Source organism: Callospermophilus lateralis, chromosome 9, assembly GCF_048772815.1.
Source record: "Callospermophilus lateralis isolate mCalLat2 chromosome 9, mCalLat2.hap1, whole genome shotgun sequence".
Lineage (NCBI taxonomy): Eukaryota > Metazoa > Chordata > Mammalia > Rodentia > Sciuridae > Callospermophilus > Callospermophilus lateralis.
Window position 1 is genome coordinate 43,700,267 of NC_135313.1, and position 18,206 is coordinate 43,718,472.

At 33.0% G+C, this 18,206-nt stretch overlaps 3 protein-coding genes across 3 annotated transcripts in view; 2 read left to right on the forward strand and 1 right to left on the reverse strand.

Annotated features, from left to right (window-relative positions):
• Ormdl1 (ORMDL sphingolipid biosynthesis regulator 1) overlaps nt 1-508 on the forward strand; it is a 22,252-nt gene extending 21,744 nt beyond the window's left edge. Inside the window, exon 4 of the mRNA XM_077110260.1 lies at nt 469-508. Coding sequence (XP_076966375.1) covers nt 469-508 — 40 coding nt within the window. The remainder of the gene's footprint in view (nt 1-468) is intronic.
• Osgepl1 (O-sialoglycoprotein endopeptidase like 1) lies at nt 492-11,647 on the forward strand. The gene is made up of 8 exons (XM_076866645.2): nt 492-712; nt 3,376-3,763; nt 4,654-4,858; nt 4,935-5,083; nt 5,193-5,323; nt 5,440-5,511; nt 6,953-7,059; nt 10,199-11,647. Exons 1-7 carry the CDS (start codon nt 492-494, stop codon nt 7,029-7,031), a joined length of 1,245 nt encoding a protein of 414 aa, XP_076722760.1. The 3' UTR covers nt 7,032-7,059; nt 10,199-11,647.
• The window catches only part of Ankar (ankyrin and armadillo repeat containing), a 71,655-nt gene continuing 62,049 nt past the window's right edge, over nt 8,601-18,206 (reverse strand). Inside the window, exons 17-22 of the mRNA XM_076866644.2 lie at nt 17,628-17,786; nt 16,807-16,924; nt 13,703-13,812; nt 12,119-12,315; nt 10,188-10,234; nt 8,601-8,848 (exon numbers count right to left, since the gene is read on the reverse strand). Of these exons, the coding sequence (XP_076722759.2) occupies nt 8,601-8,848; nt 10,188-10,234; nt 12,119-12,315; nt 13,703-13,812; nt 16,807-16,924; nt 17,628-17,786 (879 nt within the window). The remainder of the gene's footprint in view (nt 8,849-10,187; nt 10,235-12,118; nt 12,316-13,702; nt 13,813-16,806; nt 16,925-17,627; nt 17,787-18,206) is intronic.

Genomic DNA, 18,206 nt, shown 5'->3' on the forward strand with positions numbered 1-18,206 from the left:
ACCCTAGTCTAAAATGAATTGAAGTATATTTCAAATATACCTTACTTTATACTTATTGCTGGAAGTTAATTTTTATATAATATTTTTAATGTACCTGTTTTGACTGATATAATTCATGGAGTCAGGTGTGAAATTTTCCACTTCTATCATCATATCAGTACTCAAAAAATTTCAGTTTTTGGAGTGTTTCAGATTTTTAAGTTAGGGATCCTCAACCTGTAATATTACAGAATGTTTTATCTGATTTCTCTTTCCCTCTTGAAAAACCTCATACTCGTTAATACTTTTATTAATACATCGACAGGTTGCTGAGACTTTTATAAAATTTTGGTAACTCTTGCAGAGTTTCTTATAGTTCTATAAAAGTGTGTATTGAAAAATAAGTCACACATATTTAATATTTTAAGTGAATGGGTTAATTGCTAATGTTAGTTCCAAGTAATGTTTGTTTCTATAATTATTTTCCAGGAATTATCTATATACTAGTAATAATGCTAATATTGAATAAGACAGCACGAGTTTTTTTTAAACCATCCAAAAGGAAAGTTGATGGATTTTTAAGAAGTTTTAATTTTCATCCTGGAACACTATTTCTTCATAAAATAGTATTGGGTATTGAAACAAGCTGTGATGATACAGCAGCTGCGGTGGTAGATGAAACTGGAAATGTGTTGGGAGAAGCAATACATTCCCAAACTGAAGTTCATTTAAAGTAAGTAGACTATATCTTTGTTATCCCTACCTTTTTTGAAAAAGTAAAATGAGCTGGGCTTGGCACCTCATGCCTATAAATAAAATATATTTTATTTCAAAATAACAAATTTTACAAAAGGATTGGAGATTTAACTCTGTGGTAAAGTGCCCCTGGGTTCAAACCCCAATACCTCTTTTTAAAAAGAGGATTAGGGTTCTGGCTCAGTGGTGGAGCATTTGCCTGGCATGTGTGAGGCACTGGGTTTGATTCTCAGTACCACATATAAATAAATGAATAAAATAAAGGTTCATCAACATCTGAAAAAGTTTAATTTTTTTAAAAAATGGAACCATTCTTTTGTATTTATTATGTATAAAAGTTAGATTTTAGGAGCCAAGTTCATATTCCTTTGTGTTAAAGCCTATAATAATTACTATAGAAAAACCTCAAACATCTGACCCTGGCTTTTATGACTGTCTACAGTTAAATTTCCAACATTAGCTAATCCTGTTGCCAAAAAAGGAACTAAGCTCTTTACCAGCTCTAGTATTAGTCAATGATTTTCTCTCAACAATTCCTTTTCTTTTTTCAACATGTATGTTTTATGGTCTTAACTCATTATCCGACCTCTACCCCGTATTAATCCCTGAAAAAAAAAAATCCTATTCACATTTATACAACTTATGTTGTTACTTAAATAAATAATGATGCAGTGTTTTATTAAATCTTAAAATAGTGCAAGGACCACTAGACAGGTTATATAAATAAGTGGGCTAGATATAAAGGATAAATTATCTGGAGAAGGTCGCTGCTCAGCTCTCCCAATTGTTGCCAGGCAGGACTATAAGACCTATCATTATCAAAATTTTTAAGAGAAAGTAAAAAATCCATATTTTTAATGTAATAACTCCAGATTTTAAAAAATTATTGGCTAATTCAAAACATGTTAAAATATGCCTCCAAGTCATTCATTTATGATTAGTGAAAAGGGCTGGTATTTTGGAATCACAGACTGGTAGTGAATCCTAAATTAGGCATTTAGTATTGGCTTTGTGACTTAAGGCAAATTTATTATCCTGATTCTGTTGAGATTAGAAATAATTTATGTAAAGAGAGTAACCCTTAAATGGTAACATACTATATGAAAGGGACTACATGACAATGAAATACTCAAAATTTCTTCCCTTCAAAAAGCTGAATCTAATCAGAGACATAATGTATCGACTATAAGGAGATCTAGCAGAGCAAGGCAGCATCAAGTGAGTATCAAACAAGCGGTGCAGATGGTAACTGTAATTATCACAGTCTTTTCAGTTTCTACTGAGTGTACTAAATTTTTGAATCTTTTTGAACATTTTTCTTAAAATATATTTGAACAATTAAGGAATATAAGAATGTGTTGAAATAAGGTAATTTCTTTTTGTGTGTTTTTAACTATTAAGTAAATGTTAATTGAATATTCTACTGATAATTTGCATTTCTGTGTGTAGAAATATCAGGTCTTGCAACATCCAATTTTTAAAATTTGTTCTAATTAGTTATACATGACAGTAGAGTGCATTTTGACACATTATACACAAATGGAACACAACTTCTCATTCCTTTAACTGTACATGGTACAGAGTCACACTGGTAGTGTAGTCATACATGTATATAGGGTAATAATGTCCATCTCATTCCACCATCCTTCCCACCTGCAACATCAGATGTTTGAAGATGAGTTTCTTTTTAGAGTAGAGGTATGTTTTCAGACTCTATATTTTATTGTACTGTTTCTCAGATTGTAAAAATCAGTCTTATGCTAGCATAATCATTGCTAGAAAATTTGCTTTCTAATTCTTTACTCTTCACGTTGCACTATCCTACATGAACCAAAAATCTTAATTACCAACTCTTGAGAACTGGATTCCCAAATTTTTAGGATTGCAAGCTATCTGCTATCCTGCTGTAACCTCAAGTGCAGTCTTTTTAAAAATAAACTCATCTTCACAAAACTTCCATATTGTTTCTCAGTGTTAGTATTTCTTTTCTTCCAGTCCTTCCAGCCAAATATCTGAATCATCTTTGATGACTTGGTCCCCCATATCCTTATGTTAGTTATTAGTTATTATTACAGGTTTGAAGGCTTTCCATCCCTTTCTTTCCATTGCCGCAATCACCCAGTTTAAGATATAATTACTTTACACAAATGATTTTTGTTTTCCTCTTCAGTGCTGGGGATCAAACCCAGGGCTGTGCACATGCTAGGCACAGGCTTTACCACTGAGCTATACTCCCAGCCTTTTAATCCAAATACTTTTTGTGATGGTCTCTTTAAAATTCTCTTTATGTTCAAGGAAATGTTTTCCTAAAATATAATTTTATCCTGTCCTTCCCTTATTCAAGACTTCTTTAGAATGCTTTCTAAGATTGTTTTGGTGATTTCATTCATCAACAAACAAATCTATGGGAGTTCTGTGCATCAGTTTGGAAAATCAGAAGCATCCCTTCATACTGAATTCATAACATCATGTTTAGTTCTTATCATAGTTGCAGCATTATAGACCACACAATTTGAAAATCCTAATGTTTTCAGTTACATAATGATTAATTTGAAACCATGCATTCAGCTATAACTTAATTTTTCTTTCTTTATTGTAGAACCATAAAATTATAATAAGCTATTCTTTTGTTTGTTTCAGAACAGGTGGGATTATTCCTCCAGTAGCTCAACAACTTCATAGAGAAAACATTCAACGAATAGTACAAGAAGCTGTTTGTGCCAGTGGAATATCTCCAAGTGAACTCTCAGCGATTGCAACTACCATAAAGCCAGGACTTGCTTTAAGCTTAGGAGTAGGCTTATCATTTAGTTTACAGCTGGTAGACCAGCTGAAAAAGCCATTCATCCCCATTCATCATATGGAGGCTCACGCACTTACTATTAGGTTGACCAATAAAGTAGAGTTTCCATTTTTAGTTCTTTTGATTTCTGGAGGTCACTGTCTCTTGGCATTAGTTCAAGGAGTTTCAGATTTTCTGCTTCTTGGAAAGTCTTTGGACATTGCACCAGGTGACATGCTTGACAAGGTAATTATTTAAGAACTAATTTCACTCTCTCTCTCTCTCTTTTTTTTTTTTTTTTTTTTGCTGTGATGTGGATTAAACCCAGCACCTCATGCAAGCTAGGTGCTTTATCACAGATACATCCCCAGCACCCTCCACCCAGCACCCTCCACCTTTATTTTGTTATGATTTCTGTTTCAATTAAATAGCAATAGATAAGCTACTACCATTCACTTAAGTATTTCTCAATATCTTAATAGACTGAAAAAATTATATATAGTAAGGAAAAAAAAGTAGTAAATAATTTTGTAATTCTTTCTTACCCGTTCCTAATAAAATGGTTTTACATCCAATACATAAAGGCTCAAATAATTTGCAGCTGAAATTTTATATTTATCCAAATACTATATATGCAAAAAGTGCTTTGTAAACTGTAATATACCACAAAATGCAAAATACATAAAGATTAACCTAAGGACATCAAGATGCACAAATTTCTATGATTAAATTGCCCAATTACTGAAACCACAGGTTTTTCTTTTCCTTTTTAGAATACTACAAAGTCTACAGCCATATTAAAAACAAACAAACTGCTGCCAACAGCTGAAATGATAGAAAGAATAGGACAAGTTCTTATTTGAAGTTCATCATTAAGCAGTTGTTGTCAACTTCAAACTCATTTTCTAAACCCAATGTAAGAGCAAAAGTAGCAGGGCAGTGATAGGCCACTACAGATCAGGTTTTCATAAAGAACTGAGTGGTTTGCTTTACTGAACATCAGCTGTAGTCCATATTTGTAGACATATAGCATATTTTATTCAGCATTTTACATTTTTCAATTCATTTCCTTTGTACTTTTTGGTTTCAAAATATTTAATTTACAACTCATTAAAAATATGTTTTTGTTTTGATAGGTAGCAAGAAGACTTTCTTTAATCAAACATCCAGAATGCTCCACCATGAGTGGCGGGAAGGCTATAGAACATTTGGCCAAACAAGGAAACAGATTTCATTTTGATATCAATCCACCCATGCAGCGTGCTAAAAATTGTAATTTTTCTTTTTCTGGGCTTCAACATGTTATCGATAAAATAATAATGCAAAAGGAGAAAGAGGAAGGTATATTTCTAATTAATAAAGTTGGACAAATAAATATTTCTCAATGGAGCCTAAAAATACCTGCTCATTTCTGCAGGAATTGAGAAGGGGCAAATCCTGTCTTCGGCTGCAGACATTGCTGCTGCAGTACAGCATACAACTGCGTGCCACATTGCAAAAAGAACACATCGTGCTATTCTATTTTGCAAGCAGAGAGACTTGTTATCTCAAAGTAATGCAGTACTAGTAAGTTTTATCATTTCACCTTTTAGTAATGCTGGCATTTTCCCAGGTTTAGTAAACGACTTGGTTCATATGTGATAAGGAGTTCATTGGGTCTTATCAATTCCTTTAGGTTGTATCCGGAGGTGTTGCAAGTAACTTGTATATACGGAGAGCTCTGGAAATTGTAACAAATGCAACACAATGCACTTTGTTGTGTCCTCCCCCAAGACTATGCACTGATAATGGCATTATGATTGCATGGTAAGCCATAGGATAAATGAGCTTCACTCATAAGTATACTAATTAACCATTTCATCATACTAAATCTTCCTTTAAATCTTGAGGCTATTAATTTTATTTTAATGGTTCTTATTTAGGAATGGTATTGAAAGATTACGTGCTGGCTTGGGCATTTTAGACAACATAGAAGGCATCCGCTACGAACCAAAGTATGTGGTATAGTTTATGTTATTATTATTATTTTATTTATTTATTTTTTTGCCGTGCTGAGGATTCAACACAGGGGCTTGTGCACATGAGGCAAGCACTGTACCAACTGAAGTATATCCCTAGCCCTAGTTTATATTATTTATGTAAGGTAAATTGTAAAAACCAAAGCCTGGTTTTTGCTTTTATATATAAAGTTTTTATTAATATTTTGGTGGTACTTGACAGTTATATCAGTTTTTTTTTTTTTACATGAACCTCATTGCGCTAACACCTTTTAAGAAGTTTATTTTGCTACAGAATTAAATTAGAAAAATTTTGGTATATCATAGGTGAGTTAGAATTTGGACATGTGTAGAAATGATGCATTTCCTTACTTGGGACCAGAATGGAAACCAGGTCCATAATTTGGACTTTTGCAATGTCGAGAGGCTTTCAGGACCAGCTGGTATGCTGGGAAACAAAACAAGCAGAAAGCAGTCAGGTGTAGATGGAGTTGTGATTATGTTCTTAACAGGGTAACTGGGAAGCAGCCAAAAGATAACTATTTGCTGCAAGCCTATTTCCTCTCCCAAATCAAAGTTCTAGTAATAACACAGTTTTTAAAATTTGCTCTCAAGTTCTGGTCTAAGTTAGTTCTAGAATAGTAAAGCATAATTGTGTTTCATAATCTGAAAATTATAATTTGAAGACTGTTTCATTCAGTGTTTCAAATATTGTCAGCATTATGGTCCATCACTAGACAGTTATGCTGCATGAACCACAGACTATTAATTCCCATGGTGAACGAACTGTGTTGGGTTAGCAGTGTCAGAATCCCTTATGCCAATAACTAAACCTCAGATATGTTTTGTCCACTGATCTGGTTGTGCCCTATTGTGGCAGTGTTGAGACTGGAGATGATGGCTTTTTCCAATCCACAGCCTTATCTTGGATTAAAATCTGAAGCTAAAATTATTTATAGAGCAGAAATCAAAAAAAAAAAAAAAAAAAACATAGCTAAGACCTCTCCATCCAGTAGCAGCAAAGGAAGGTTGAAAAGGGGTAAGACAACTTTTGAAACCTGGGGAATTTAAAATGTAAATAAATGCATGTTTGACTTTATGTGCTAAACTATTTTTATCTTTTTAGCTTTGTTAAAAATTATAAGGCATCTTTTGTTATATTTATATTTCATTTGTTTTTAACTTTCTAATTTAGAGTAATGGAGAACAACAGAACTCTTTCAAAAACATCTCAGAATTTAGATTTCTTAGTGAAATGGTCTTCATTATCCTAGCTTAAGATTCTGTTGTATTTGTAAAAAGCATCACCATATATGATGAATTACACATTAAATAGTTCCACTACTTTGCAGAATTCTAAAGCAAATAGTGTGCAAAACTAGCAATGGAACATCAAGAAAGTGTTTGAAATAATATGGTTTATTTGATTATGATGCAGATGTCCTCTTGGAGTAGATATATCAAAAGAAGTTGCAGAAGCTGCCATCAAAGTACCACGACTTAAAATGAAGATTTGATGTTTGCTTTTCAAAAAAGTCTCTACAGGTAGTATTTCAGGATTCAAATTAAGTTTCCAATTTCTTGGGTATCAAATTTTATAAATATATTACTTAATCATCAAGACTTCCTTCTGTTTTGTATGCTCTTCTGATAAAATAATAATAATATGTTATAGCCTTAGGAGCATGGCTTTTTCATTAGCAAGAATCAAAGTAAAACATCTTATGAGGAAAGGTTGCATAGATGTTGACAGGTAGAAAACAAAATCTTGGAAGACATATAGTGATTCTATTGAATCCTGTGCCCATATCATACAACCTAGTGCTTATCCCCTTTTTCTCAGTCAGGATAGCAGAAACTATTTTTGACTTTTACTGAAAATGATCCTGGCTTCTATAATACTTCCTTTGATATGAATTCTTATCCTTATCAGTACCTAGTAAATAACACTTTCTTATCATTTAGATTTATTTATCCTTTCTAGCTTAAAACATACCATTTCTGCCCTCTGCATTTCCTATTTTAGTCCATCTACCAGAATGTTTCAACTCACATCAGTTAACATAATTTAGAATTGAATTTGAAAGATTTAAGAGGTTTCTTAGTTTGCAATAGTTAAGAACACAGACTTTGGAGTCTAAGAAAGCCTGAAATCCATATAGCTTCCATAGTCACCATCATTATTGTTAAGGCATGTTATAGAAAATAACTACTCATTAATATATTTTTTGAATGCCTAGTGCAGCCCAGGAAGAGACTGGATTATAGCAAGACCCTTAAACTGTCTGGGGGCTATTGAGTGAAGTGGATGGGATAAAGGGGAGGAGGCACATTAAAGAACACAGTGAAGCCCAACTATGTATAGTTGTAAAATAGAAGTAGCAAATGTATATCAAAACTGCACCTATTCAAAAGTGCTTTTGAGCAAAAGTATTGTTTGGTTCTAAGCCAAAAAGAAATCATCCTTTATATCTGCAAAACAAAGGCATTCTCTATAAATATGGAGAATGGTCAACACTGGTTGCTGTATTTTTTAACCACACTTGTATATCTGATGAGAAATTATATCAGTTTTTACTTTTAAATGAAATATTTTTAAAGTATACATTTTAAAGCATCACATTTGTAATTTATTTTCATTAAATATCTTAAGGTATTAAAATGAGTGTTATCATGAGGGCTGCTTTGAGTCAGACCTCTTTAACTTGGCATACCAATTCAACCTATATCAGTTGATAAATCTTAGGAGATTTATGTACAGGCAGTCTACTGCAGAAATTTTTACCCCATGTCTACTGGTAAAGAAAATCTTTGTAATATCAATATCAAGAACTTCCATTCAAAAAGATTACCCAGCTGGGGCTAGGGTTATAGCTCAGTGGTAGAGTACTTGCCTAGGACAGGTGAGGTCCTGGGTTTGATCCTCAGCACCACATAAAAACAAATATACAACAATAAACAAGTAAATAAAATAAAGGTTAAATTCTTTAAACAAAAAAGGAAAGATTACTCAGCTATGTATATTTTATCATATTTTAAGAAATTTTAAATTTCTCAGGAATCCTTTCATACTCATTTCTTTTTTATTAGCCTTCTGCATTCTCTGGGTTGGCTTTCTGTTCATGTTTCCCAAGTTGGTTCAAACACGCTATTCTTGGTCTTGATACATTTATGATATCTGATGAAATTGCAGATGAAAAAGAAAAAACATTATGGGAAACAGTGGTCTGTTTTGCTATTTTGAAGAGTCCCATGAAGTTAGTTACAGGAGGTATTAAAGTCAAAGAATCTTTTGGTTGAATTTTAGGTTTTGCTTTTCTTCGGTGTTCTTTCCCTAAAAAATTAGAAAACCACAATTAAATATCTCTTAGGCCTAAGGGCCCTAAGTATAGTCTCATTACTCCACCTCTAAGTAGTTCTATTTCTTTACATAAATAAAACATACTGAGAGAACAGATCACTGGCTTCCAGACTTTTAGATTTCAGAGACCAAAAATTTGTAGGGACCAATATGTGGTTACCCCCCAACTTTTTATTATGCTGTGTTGGCACTAATAAAGGAACATGCGCCAACAACTTAAAAAATATTATCTATGAAGGATATTTTAACACCAAAAAAGTATAAAAGGTTTATCTTAAAATGACAGACATCACATTGAATGAAATTAATTTTATCAGAAACTCCCTATGTTGTCTTATTTTTTCTCACATTACCACAACTGCAAAAACTTCATCAGACCATTACTAGTACAGATGTACAGTTTGTTGTTTAGAAACCAGAATTAAAGTGAAGAAAGAGTAAGATTGACTTTATTCTTATGTGTAAATTACTCTTAGGCTAGAGAAGCTATAAAATAAGAGAGAGAGAGAGAGAAAGATACTTTTCTGTATGGCCATGATACTCAGAAATAGACCTCCACACATACAGAGCTTCCCTCACATACTCCCTGAATAAATGAAGTTCCTCCTCTCTTCATTATCTCTCCCTATTCTCTTCTCTCCTTTTTTTTTTTTTTTCTGACTCCAGAAAACTGATCTTCACTTCTGAATGATTCTATTCTTGATAACGACTATAGGACTAGGACATATATTAAGTAATATCGACTTTGGTCCTACATTAAGCAGTGATGAATAAGCATATACATGAAACTACTAAGTAATTTATATTACCTGTTAAATGTCTAATTGGAAGAACTGAGTAATATAAGATCTAGACTCTTATTTCCTCAGACCCAAGCCCTCAACTGTCATCTACCAACTATATACAAAACAAATAGTGTATCAATAGGAAACATGTCTCTGCTCTAAAAATTTATAGACAGATACACTGTACATGAAGTAGAACAATGGCAAGATCATTATTGAAACCATACATACATGTTGTTTACATAATGAATTTTCTTTATGGTTGACTTGTGGAAAAAAACAAAGAGAGGAATTTCTGGCAAGTGATATTACAGAAGTCCTTAAAAGAAATGATTAACATGGGCTTATAAATAAAAAGGTACTTTAGGTATATAGAATTACAAAAGAGATGTTTACAGATACCGTTTTGTTTTTTTTTTTTTTTTTGGTTGTCTCTGCATTTCAGATTTTTAGGGATGGATGGACAGAATTATAAAATGCCAGGGCTAGAAGATATCTCAGAAATAAAATAAAAAATAATTAATTACCTTTTTTAAAGACAGGAATTATGGATGGTCCTCCATTCCTCTCCAGACTAAAAAGTGAAAAATTTTAATCAGATAATAAAATAAATGAAGACATTAGTGTAACCCGAAAAACATGAAGAAATATATGAAGATTTATTCCATATATCATGTTCATTGACTAATGGCCTATTTTCATATATGTTGATTAACATACATAAAATTATGCATATTACCTGTAGATATTTTGTATTCTTTCACTAATTTACACACTTCAAACAACTGAATCATTTAATCTGCATGAAGTAATGAGAAGAAGAGACACTGCAACTGGATTTTGAAGAAAACAGATCCAAGAAAGGGTTGTATTTTTCCTATTCCACAAAGTTGTTATTTAGATTAACTGGGGGAATGACTGAAAATACTACTTACACTGTTTATCCTAAATTAAATTATATTTTTGAATCAATGGAAATGTTTAACATTGTTATTTATAGCAATGAAAATTTATATATTCTGGTTTATTATATAAAATTAGGCAATAAGTGTTGGATTTTCAGGGTTTTTTTTATTTATTTGTTTGTTTGTTTTGTTTTGTTTTTTGGTGCCAGGGAGTGAACCCAGGGGTGTTTAACCACTGAGCCACATTCACAGCCCTTTTTATTTATTTGTTTGTTTTACGACAGGACTAAGTTGCTTAGGGCCTTGCTAAATTGCTGAGGCTGGCTGTGATTTTATAATCCTCCTGCCTCAGCCTCCCAAGTTTCTGGGATTACAGTTGTGTAACACCGTGCTCAGCAGACGTTCACTTTTTCAAAGAATTAAAATGACTCTGAAGATGTACTCATTTTTCTATATACTTAAAATTGATGTATATAACCATAATACACTATTGAATTCTATTCTCTGTATCACAGAGTTAATACTATATATTGAGTAGTTATATTTACTGTATGTGAATATGACTTCTTGTAGAAAAGACTTGAAATTTTTCAACTACATCTCCAGAAAAGAAAACATACCCATAGTAAAGAGATTCTTTCTCATGCTTTTTCAGAGGCTTAAGTTCATAATGAAACTACAACACTGAGACAGAATTTTCTGAATAAGTGCCTGGTAAGCTTTATCATAACTCTAGCTACTGGGTCTGATCGCCCCATTTCTAACCTGGGAGTTTAAACTAGCTTTGGCCATGTTCAAAAGATCTGCTTGAAGCTAAGGCCATGGTATTAGACCTGCGTGGCTTAGAACTCTCAAATCTCTCTCTAGTCTGATCAAAAATGGCTTTGAGAGCTGGGGTTGTGGCTTAGTAGTAGAATGCTTGCCTAGCATGCATGAGGCACTGGGTTCAAACCCCAACACCACAAAATAAATAAATAAATAAATAAAATAAAGGTATTGTGTCCATCTACAACTAAAAAAAAAAAAAAAAATTTAAATGGCTTTGATCAGACATGGAGTTGACTAGTCTCCCAAAAATTTATCTAAAATGTAAAATTTCCTGGCTACTCAGGGTCCCTTGGGTCTGGTGATATTCTTATCTGTACCTATGACTCTAATACTAAGCTGGAATTAAAACAAGCTTTGAGCTGCAAGTAGTGACTTGCATCTCTAATTCCAACTGCTTGGGAGGCTGAAGTAGGTAGATCCCTGAGTTTAGGAGTTGCCCAGTTCAGACTGGGCAAAATAGTAAGACTCTGTCAAAAATAAGTAAATAGGGTGAGGGATATAGCTCAATGGTAAAGGACTTGCCTACCATGCACAAGACCCTGGATTCAATCTCCAGTGTTATTATAAATAAGTAAATAAATCAGGCTTTGGCAATGGACCTTTAGAATGAAGTTTATCCTTCAGCATACAGAGGATATATTCATATGAGGCTGTTTCCCTGTAGTTGATAAACTTAATAAAATCTATCAGTTTTACTACTGCAACTTCAAATATAGACACAATACCTTAAAGAAGGAAGTCCCACCATTTGTTTCATTTGAAATTCCTTTAAAAATACTGGGTTAATACTTGCATCTCTGCTGATATTATTTGTTATACGAAGGAACTGATTAGGTTTATTCCTGCATTCATTTAATAGGATGCGAAAAGCATTTGCATTGTAAGTTAAGTAGCCAAGAGCACAGGAGCAAGCTGCGCGAACCTAAATAAATAAGAAACAATTCTTTATTAGCCAAGGGCTTTGTTCTTAAAATAACTCAGTGCTATAGTTAGCTTTATCTGGGTAACTTTGAGTTCCACTTCAGGATTTTTCAAAACTGCTCAGGTGGTTGTCATCGGAAACCAGGAAATAGGCTAAAAATGTCTGCTCAGGGAAACAGTTTTACATTCACAAGAACAAAGAAGGAATCACAAGTATTAGGCCACCAGGCTCTAAAAGTAGTAGTTTCCTTACTTTTAATGAAGTAGCCTTTGCCTTGACTCTGAAATAATTAAGTTTTTATATGATAATTAAAATGTATTCTTGGGGAGTTGGTAGGGAATTAAATAGTTGGTAGCATAAAATATTTTATAAATTTTCATAAAATTAATATAAAACGGGCCTATTAGGGGTACCAGAAAGTTGGCATTATTGGTCTTCACATTGGCATCAAGCTGCTCTATATAAATGCCCACATATCTTCTACTCCTTTTTGTTCTGTTTTCAGTGTGTGGTTTTTGGACCAGCATCTTCAGTTGCTGGGAACTTATTAGACATGCAAAGTTTAGGACCCATCTCAGATATATTTGATCAAGAATTTGGGGAGTGGAGCCTAACAATCTATGAAATTACAGGCCCACAGGTGATTCTAATACACCTGAAAGTTAGAGAAATACTTTAGATCTTAGGGGAAAACAGTAGGCACACGCTCAGAGGCAATCCACTGCTATAGCCAGCATGGACTCTTTCACATCTTCTCACTTCTAACTCTGTTTAGCAGATAAGGAAAACTCCTTTGGGTTCCATTTTCATTCATTCCAAATCAGAGAAATGTCTTAGCTCACAAGGTAACCACTTTTTGTGAGATACTTGATAAACTTTTGGGGGGTGGGTACTGAGAATTGAACTCAACCACTGAGCCATATCCCCAGTCCTATTTTGTATTTTATTTACATACAGGGTCTCATTGAGTTGCTTAGTACCTTGCCATTGCTGAGGCTGGCTTTGAACTTTTGATCCTCCTGCCTCAGCCTCCTGAGCCGGATGACAGGCATGTGCCACCACACCTGGCTATAAACATTTTAATTACAAATTTGAACAGGTATTTCTTTTTAAATTTTTAATTGTTGTTGTTTATATTATACTGTTTGAAATTAAAATCCTATTTAAGTCTTGGAGTTAAAACAAAAGTATAATTTTTGTGGAGGGTAGATATGACTAATTAGTACTAGAAAGTTCACCTAATTTTGAGTTAGTAACATAAACTATATTTATTATATAACTGAGGAGAATAAAGTCAGAGGAGCAAATTATTTTATTTTTGCATATTTAGTTTTATAATTAGTTGGAGGTGGTATTTGTTTGTTTGTTTTGTTTTGTTTTGTTTTACCTCTTCTCTTCCTGAGTATAAATGGTAGCAGAGTTGATGGATCGTTCCTAATGTAGTAAATGCTTCTGGAATACCAGCTCTAGAATGAGCCAGGCTAGCAATTAAGTTTCCTATAAATTAAACAAGAAAAAATACTTGTGTCATTTAAATGATAAACTGTGCTTTTGTACATTTGTACATAACATTAAAAAAGTTTGAGTCATAAGACATCTTAAGAAATGGTGAGGGAATGCTCCTGAAGGCAAAAAAAAAAAAAAAAAAAGAAATGATGAGGGAAAGCATGCATATAGTAAATGTGGAATAAATTTACCTAAAATTATGGTTTGATTTTTCTGTCACAAAAAGTAATAGTTAAATAGTTAAAAGGGGGATTAATTTTTGAAATTAGAGGTTTTCTTCCTTCCATGGCTTCAAGATATATTTTGAGGTTTTTAGGGTGTTACGTTTAAATAAGAATGAGCATAATGACTGAATTAACATAATATAATTTAATGTAGTTTTGCAGTTCAAATGGCTTTAAGAGTATAATTGTATGTTAAAAATCAAGCAGTATATCTCTTATAGAAGTTTAAAATAATTGAAGTTCTTACCACAAAAAGAAATGTTTGGGGACTGAAAAGAATAAAGTGATTCAATAATTAAAATAAATAAATGTGTATCTACCAACTTAATACTATTTCATTCTTATTGATGTTTTATATTTTTAAAATTTTTTGTCTTAATTATACATGACAGTAGAATGCATTTATGCACTTTGATATATCATACATAGATGTGGTGTAATTTCCCATTTTTCTGATTGTACATGTTGTAGAATCACATTGCTCATGCGGTCATATATATACATAAAGTAATAAATAGTCTATTTCAATCTACTATTCATCCTATCCCTATATCCCCTCCCTTTTTTTCATTCCCCTCTACTTAATCTAAGATAACTCTATTCTTCCCTAGTGCCTCCATCCCTTATTGTGAATTAGCATCCACATATTAGAGAAAACTTTGAGCCTTTGTTTTTGTTTTTGTTTTGGATTGGCTTATTTCAATTAGCATGATATTCTCCAACTCCATCCATTTACCAGCAAATGCCATAGCTTCATTTTTCTTTAAAGCTGAGTAATATTCCATTAAAAAATACACACACACACACACACACACACACACACACACACACCACATTTTCTTTATCCATTCATCTCTTGAGGGACACCTAGGTTGGTTCCATAGTTTAGCTATTACGAATTGAGTTGCTATAAACATTGATGTGGCTGTATCACTATAGTATGCTGATTTTAAGTTCTTTGAGTATAAACCCTGGAGTGGGATAATTGGGTCAAAGGGTGGTTCCATTCCAAGTTTTCTGAGGACTCTCCATACTGCTTTCCATAGTAGTTGCACCAATTTGCAATCCCACCAGCAATGTTTAAAATATAAATGAATTTTTTACTTGTGTGGGTAGATACTTTATTGAGAAATGTATTTTTCTGGCCTACATTATTAGCCAAGGAATTCTGTGTTTATTGCCTCAGGATGGAGAGGGCTGGATTGTATAGTCTAAAGCAAAAGCTGTCTTAAGATAACCTGTCTGTAAAGTTAAAAAGATGTCTTTGAAGCTGGGGAACAAAAAATGGAAAAAGATGGAGGGGGTAGAGAATCTAAAAGTTAAGAGAACTTAGATTTGTAATTTTCAAAGGAGAAGGAGAAGGAACTTTGAAAATGGCTAAGACAGGGGTTGAAGAAGTAGCTCAGTTAGTAGAGTGCTTACCTCGTATACACAAGACCCTGGGTTCAATCCCCAGCACCACAAAAAAAAAAAAAAAAAAAAATAGCTAAGAGGGACTCACAGAACCTGGCACAACTGAACAGTTGACAGTGGAAATCCCAGTCTCTGCAAAATTCCTATGCCTTTGGAGCCTCTTCTGGGAATCTTGTCAACTTGGACACTGAGCAGTCAATTATTTCACACTATACCCAAGGCCAGAATATCTACTTTTTCTGAGATACCACAATTATGAAAATGACTCTAGAGATGCATGTGACTTTGGTAGCAAAGTACAGAGAAGTTTCAGTAATTTTTGAGATTCAGTTCTCCCCAGACTAGGGAAATTAATATTTGCAAGTTATCAGAAATATGACATTTCTTGCACAAAATAGTTTGTGGAACAAAATTTTAACCCATTGTGATTGTTTTTCAGTCACAAAATTACTATAACAATGAGTTAATAAGGTTATTTAGATGAAAAAAATATTTAAGAATTTCTTTTAAACATGTTTCCCTAGCTAGTTTCCACAAGAAAGTTTTTATTTGCTTAATTTCTCCCTGCCATGCAAATATACTTCATAAAAATACAATTCTATAGCATAGCAAATGGAGTTTCCTTTGCTGCTCTCAGTGATACATTTCAGTTTTTAAAAGTACTCTATTTTGTTAGTCACTGACTGTCATTCTGACACTGTTTTATGTTGCCTTGAGAGTGATGTATTGGGTCAGTTAAACATTGATCACCTGTTGTGTGCAAATTGGATGTAGGATTGGAATAGATACAGTCACACAATTAAAATTGTGTCAATAACTCTTTTGGACCATGTTGGTTTGCTGTGTTCCATAGCAATATAGAGAATGCTTAAATGTTAACAAATGTGCTTAACTGGTCAATAGGTAACCAGATACAGGTACATGAATATAAATTCATCATACTATTATAAATGAGTGTGTAGGTCTGGGTATGTAGCTCAGTGGTAGAACACTTGATTAATTTACACAAAGTCCTTGGTTCAATCCCTGCACCACAATAAACAAACAAATTGTTGTTAGCTCATAGTTGAATTCTCATTTTAAATCCTGGGAAAATATTTAGGGATTTGGAAAATAATTGGGAAGGCAAAAAGTCTTATGTTCAGAGTTACTCTGCTCCTATTCAGGGTACAGAATAGATGCCTGTTGTTTCATGTAGACTTATTCTAGAGTTCCATTTAGACTAACATGAGTTCATTCATCAAACTGTATGAAATGGTTTCAGGCTTATTGTTTTATTATTGTTCAAATTACAAAAAAATCTGAAAATAATTCTATGTGAATACAATTAGTTCTATTCATTTCTTACCTGTCAAAACAAGAGTAGTTGGCTGAACTGAATACAGACTATCAACTAAAATAGTAACACCTCGTGCAGACAAAGTAATGTGGTCCACATCTATAATGACTTTAGCTAATACAATAATCTAAAACAGAAAAGCATAGAATCATTGACACTTTCTACTTAAATTATCTAATTAAGGTTTTATGATGGAGAGTAGTTCTTTGGGGGGCGGGGTAAAGTGGGTATTTGATGGGATCCAAAAGAAGGGAAGCAAGCGGTGGTAGGAAGGAGTTAGAGCACTTATCCCTATTGGTCATAGCAGAGACCATAAAAGGCAAAATTGTTATTTCTATAATATTTGCAACTTTTATCTCCTTTAATTATAGACTCATAGAAAATACTTCTCCTAAAAGTCATAGGATAGAAAAGAGAGACAGTAAGACAAAGAAGATACTAGATATAAATGCTTGTTAAAGGGTTGTAAAATCAGTGTGATCAGCTAAAGATTTACAGTTAAAAAAAAACTGTCTTAGACACTTAACATGTTTCTTCATTTATTCCCTTATAATATTGAATGATGAAAATAATTCTACCTACCTATCAGCCTCACAGGGTTGGTTTAAGCATCAGATGAGGTACAAAAGCAAGTGCTCTATAACTAACTTGTAAAATTCTATAAAAATGAAGAGGCGCTCACAGATAATAGAGTTAATATGAGGTAGTTGGAACTGATACACAAAGTATTAAATTTTACAAGTCAGTAAACATTTTATTAGTCCCCCAAAGTTTTAGTCTTCACTAAAAAGACACACATCAATTTGAAGTGTTAACCTCTGACTTTGTACCTGAAATGCTGCCATTGCCCTCTCAGTTTCAATTGTTGATTTAAGAAAAGGTTCAAAAATTGATATGGTCATTATTCCATTTTCCAGTATTAAGTATTGTTGAAAGCGATTGTTGAAGGCAAAAAGAGTTAATGCATAGCCTGCTCTTAAGCAAATACCCTGCAAAGAGAAGTGATGAACTTCATTTATCATATTACTCAACAGAATAGGTTGTGAATTCTTACTCATTAAAACATTGTATTCTTATCACTGGTAGTAAAATTTGACATTACTGGGGAAAACAAATAGCAGAGAGTTACCCTAGAATGTTACTAAATAGACAAAATAGAAAACTAGGTTGTCAGGAACATATGAATGGTAAGGGGAAACAATAATTTTAATTTTTTCAACTTTTTTGTTGCAACATTTATATTTTATTTTCATTTCAAGATTTCAAAGTAGAGTTGATAAATCAAAACTTCCCTGTATAACAATGAGTTTCATGAATTGTTAGATTTTCTCATTGTCTCTTTAAATAAGTATATGTGTAAACAAAATTCATTTGTAAACTCTATTGTACTATATCCCATAGAGGAATAG

Coding starts and splice junctions, on each gene's coding strand:
- Osgepl1 (XM_076866645.2), top strand. CDS start 492: ATGCTAATATTGAATAAGACAGCACGAGTTTTTTTTAAACCATCCAAA. Junction 713..3,375: donor CAAACTGAAGTTCATTTAAA/GTAAGTAGACTA, acceptor TGTTTGTTTCAG/AACAGGTGGGATTATTCCTC. Junction 5,084..5,192: donor CTCAAAGTAATGCAGTACTA/GTAAGTTTTATC, acceptor CAATTCCTTTAG/GTTGTATCCGGAGGTGTTGC.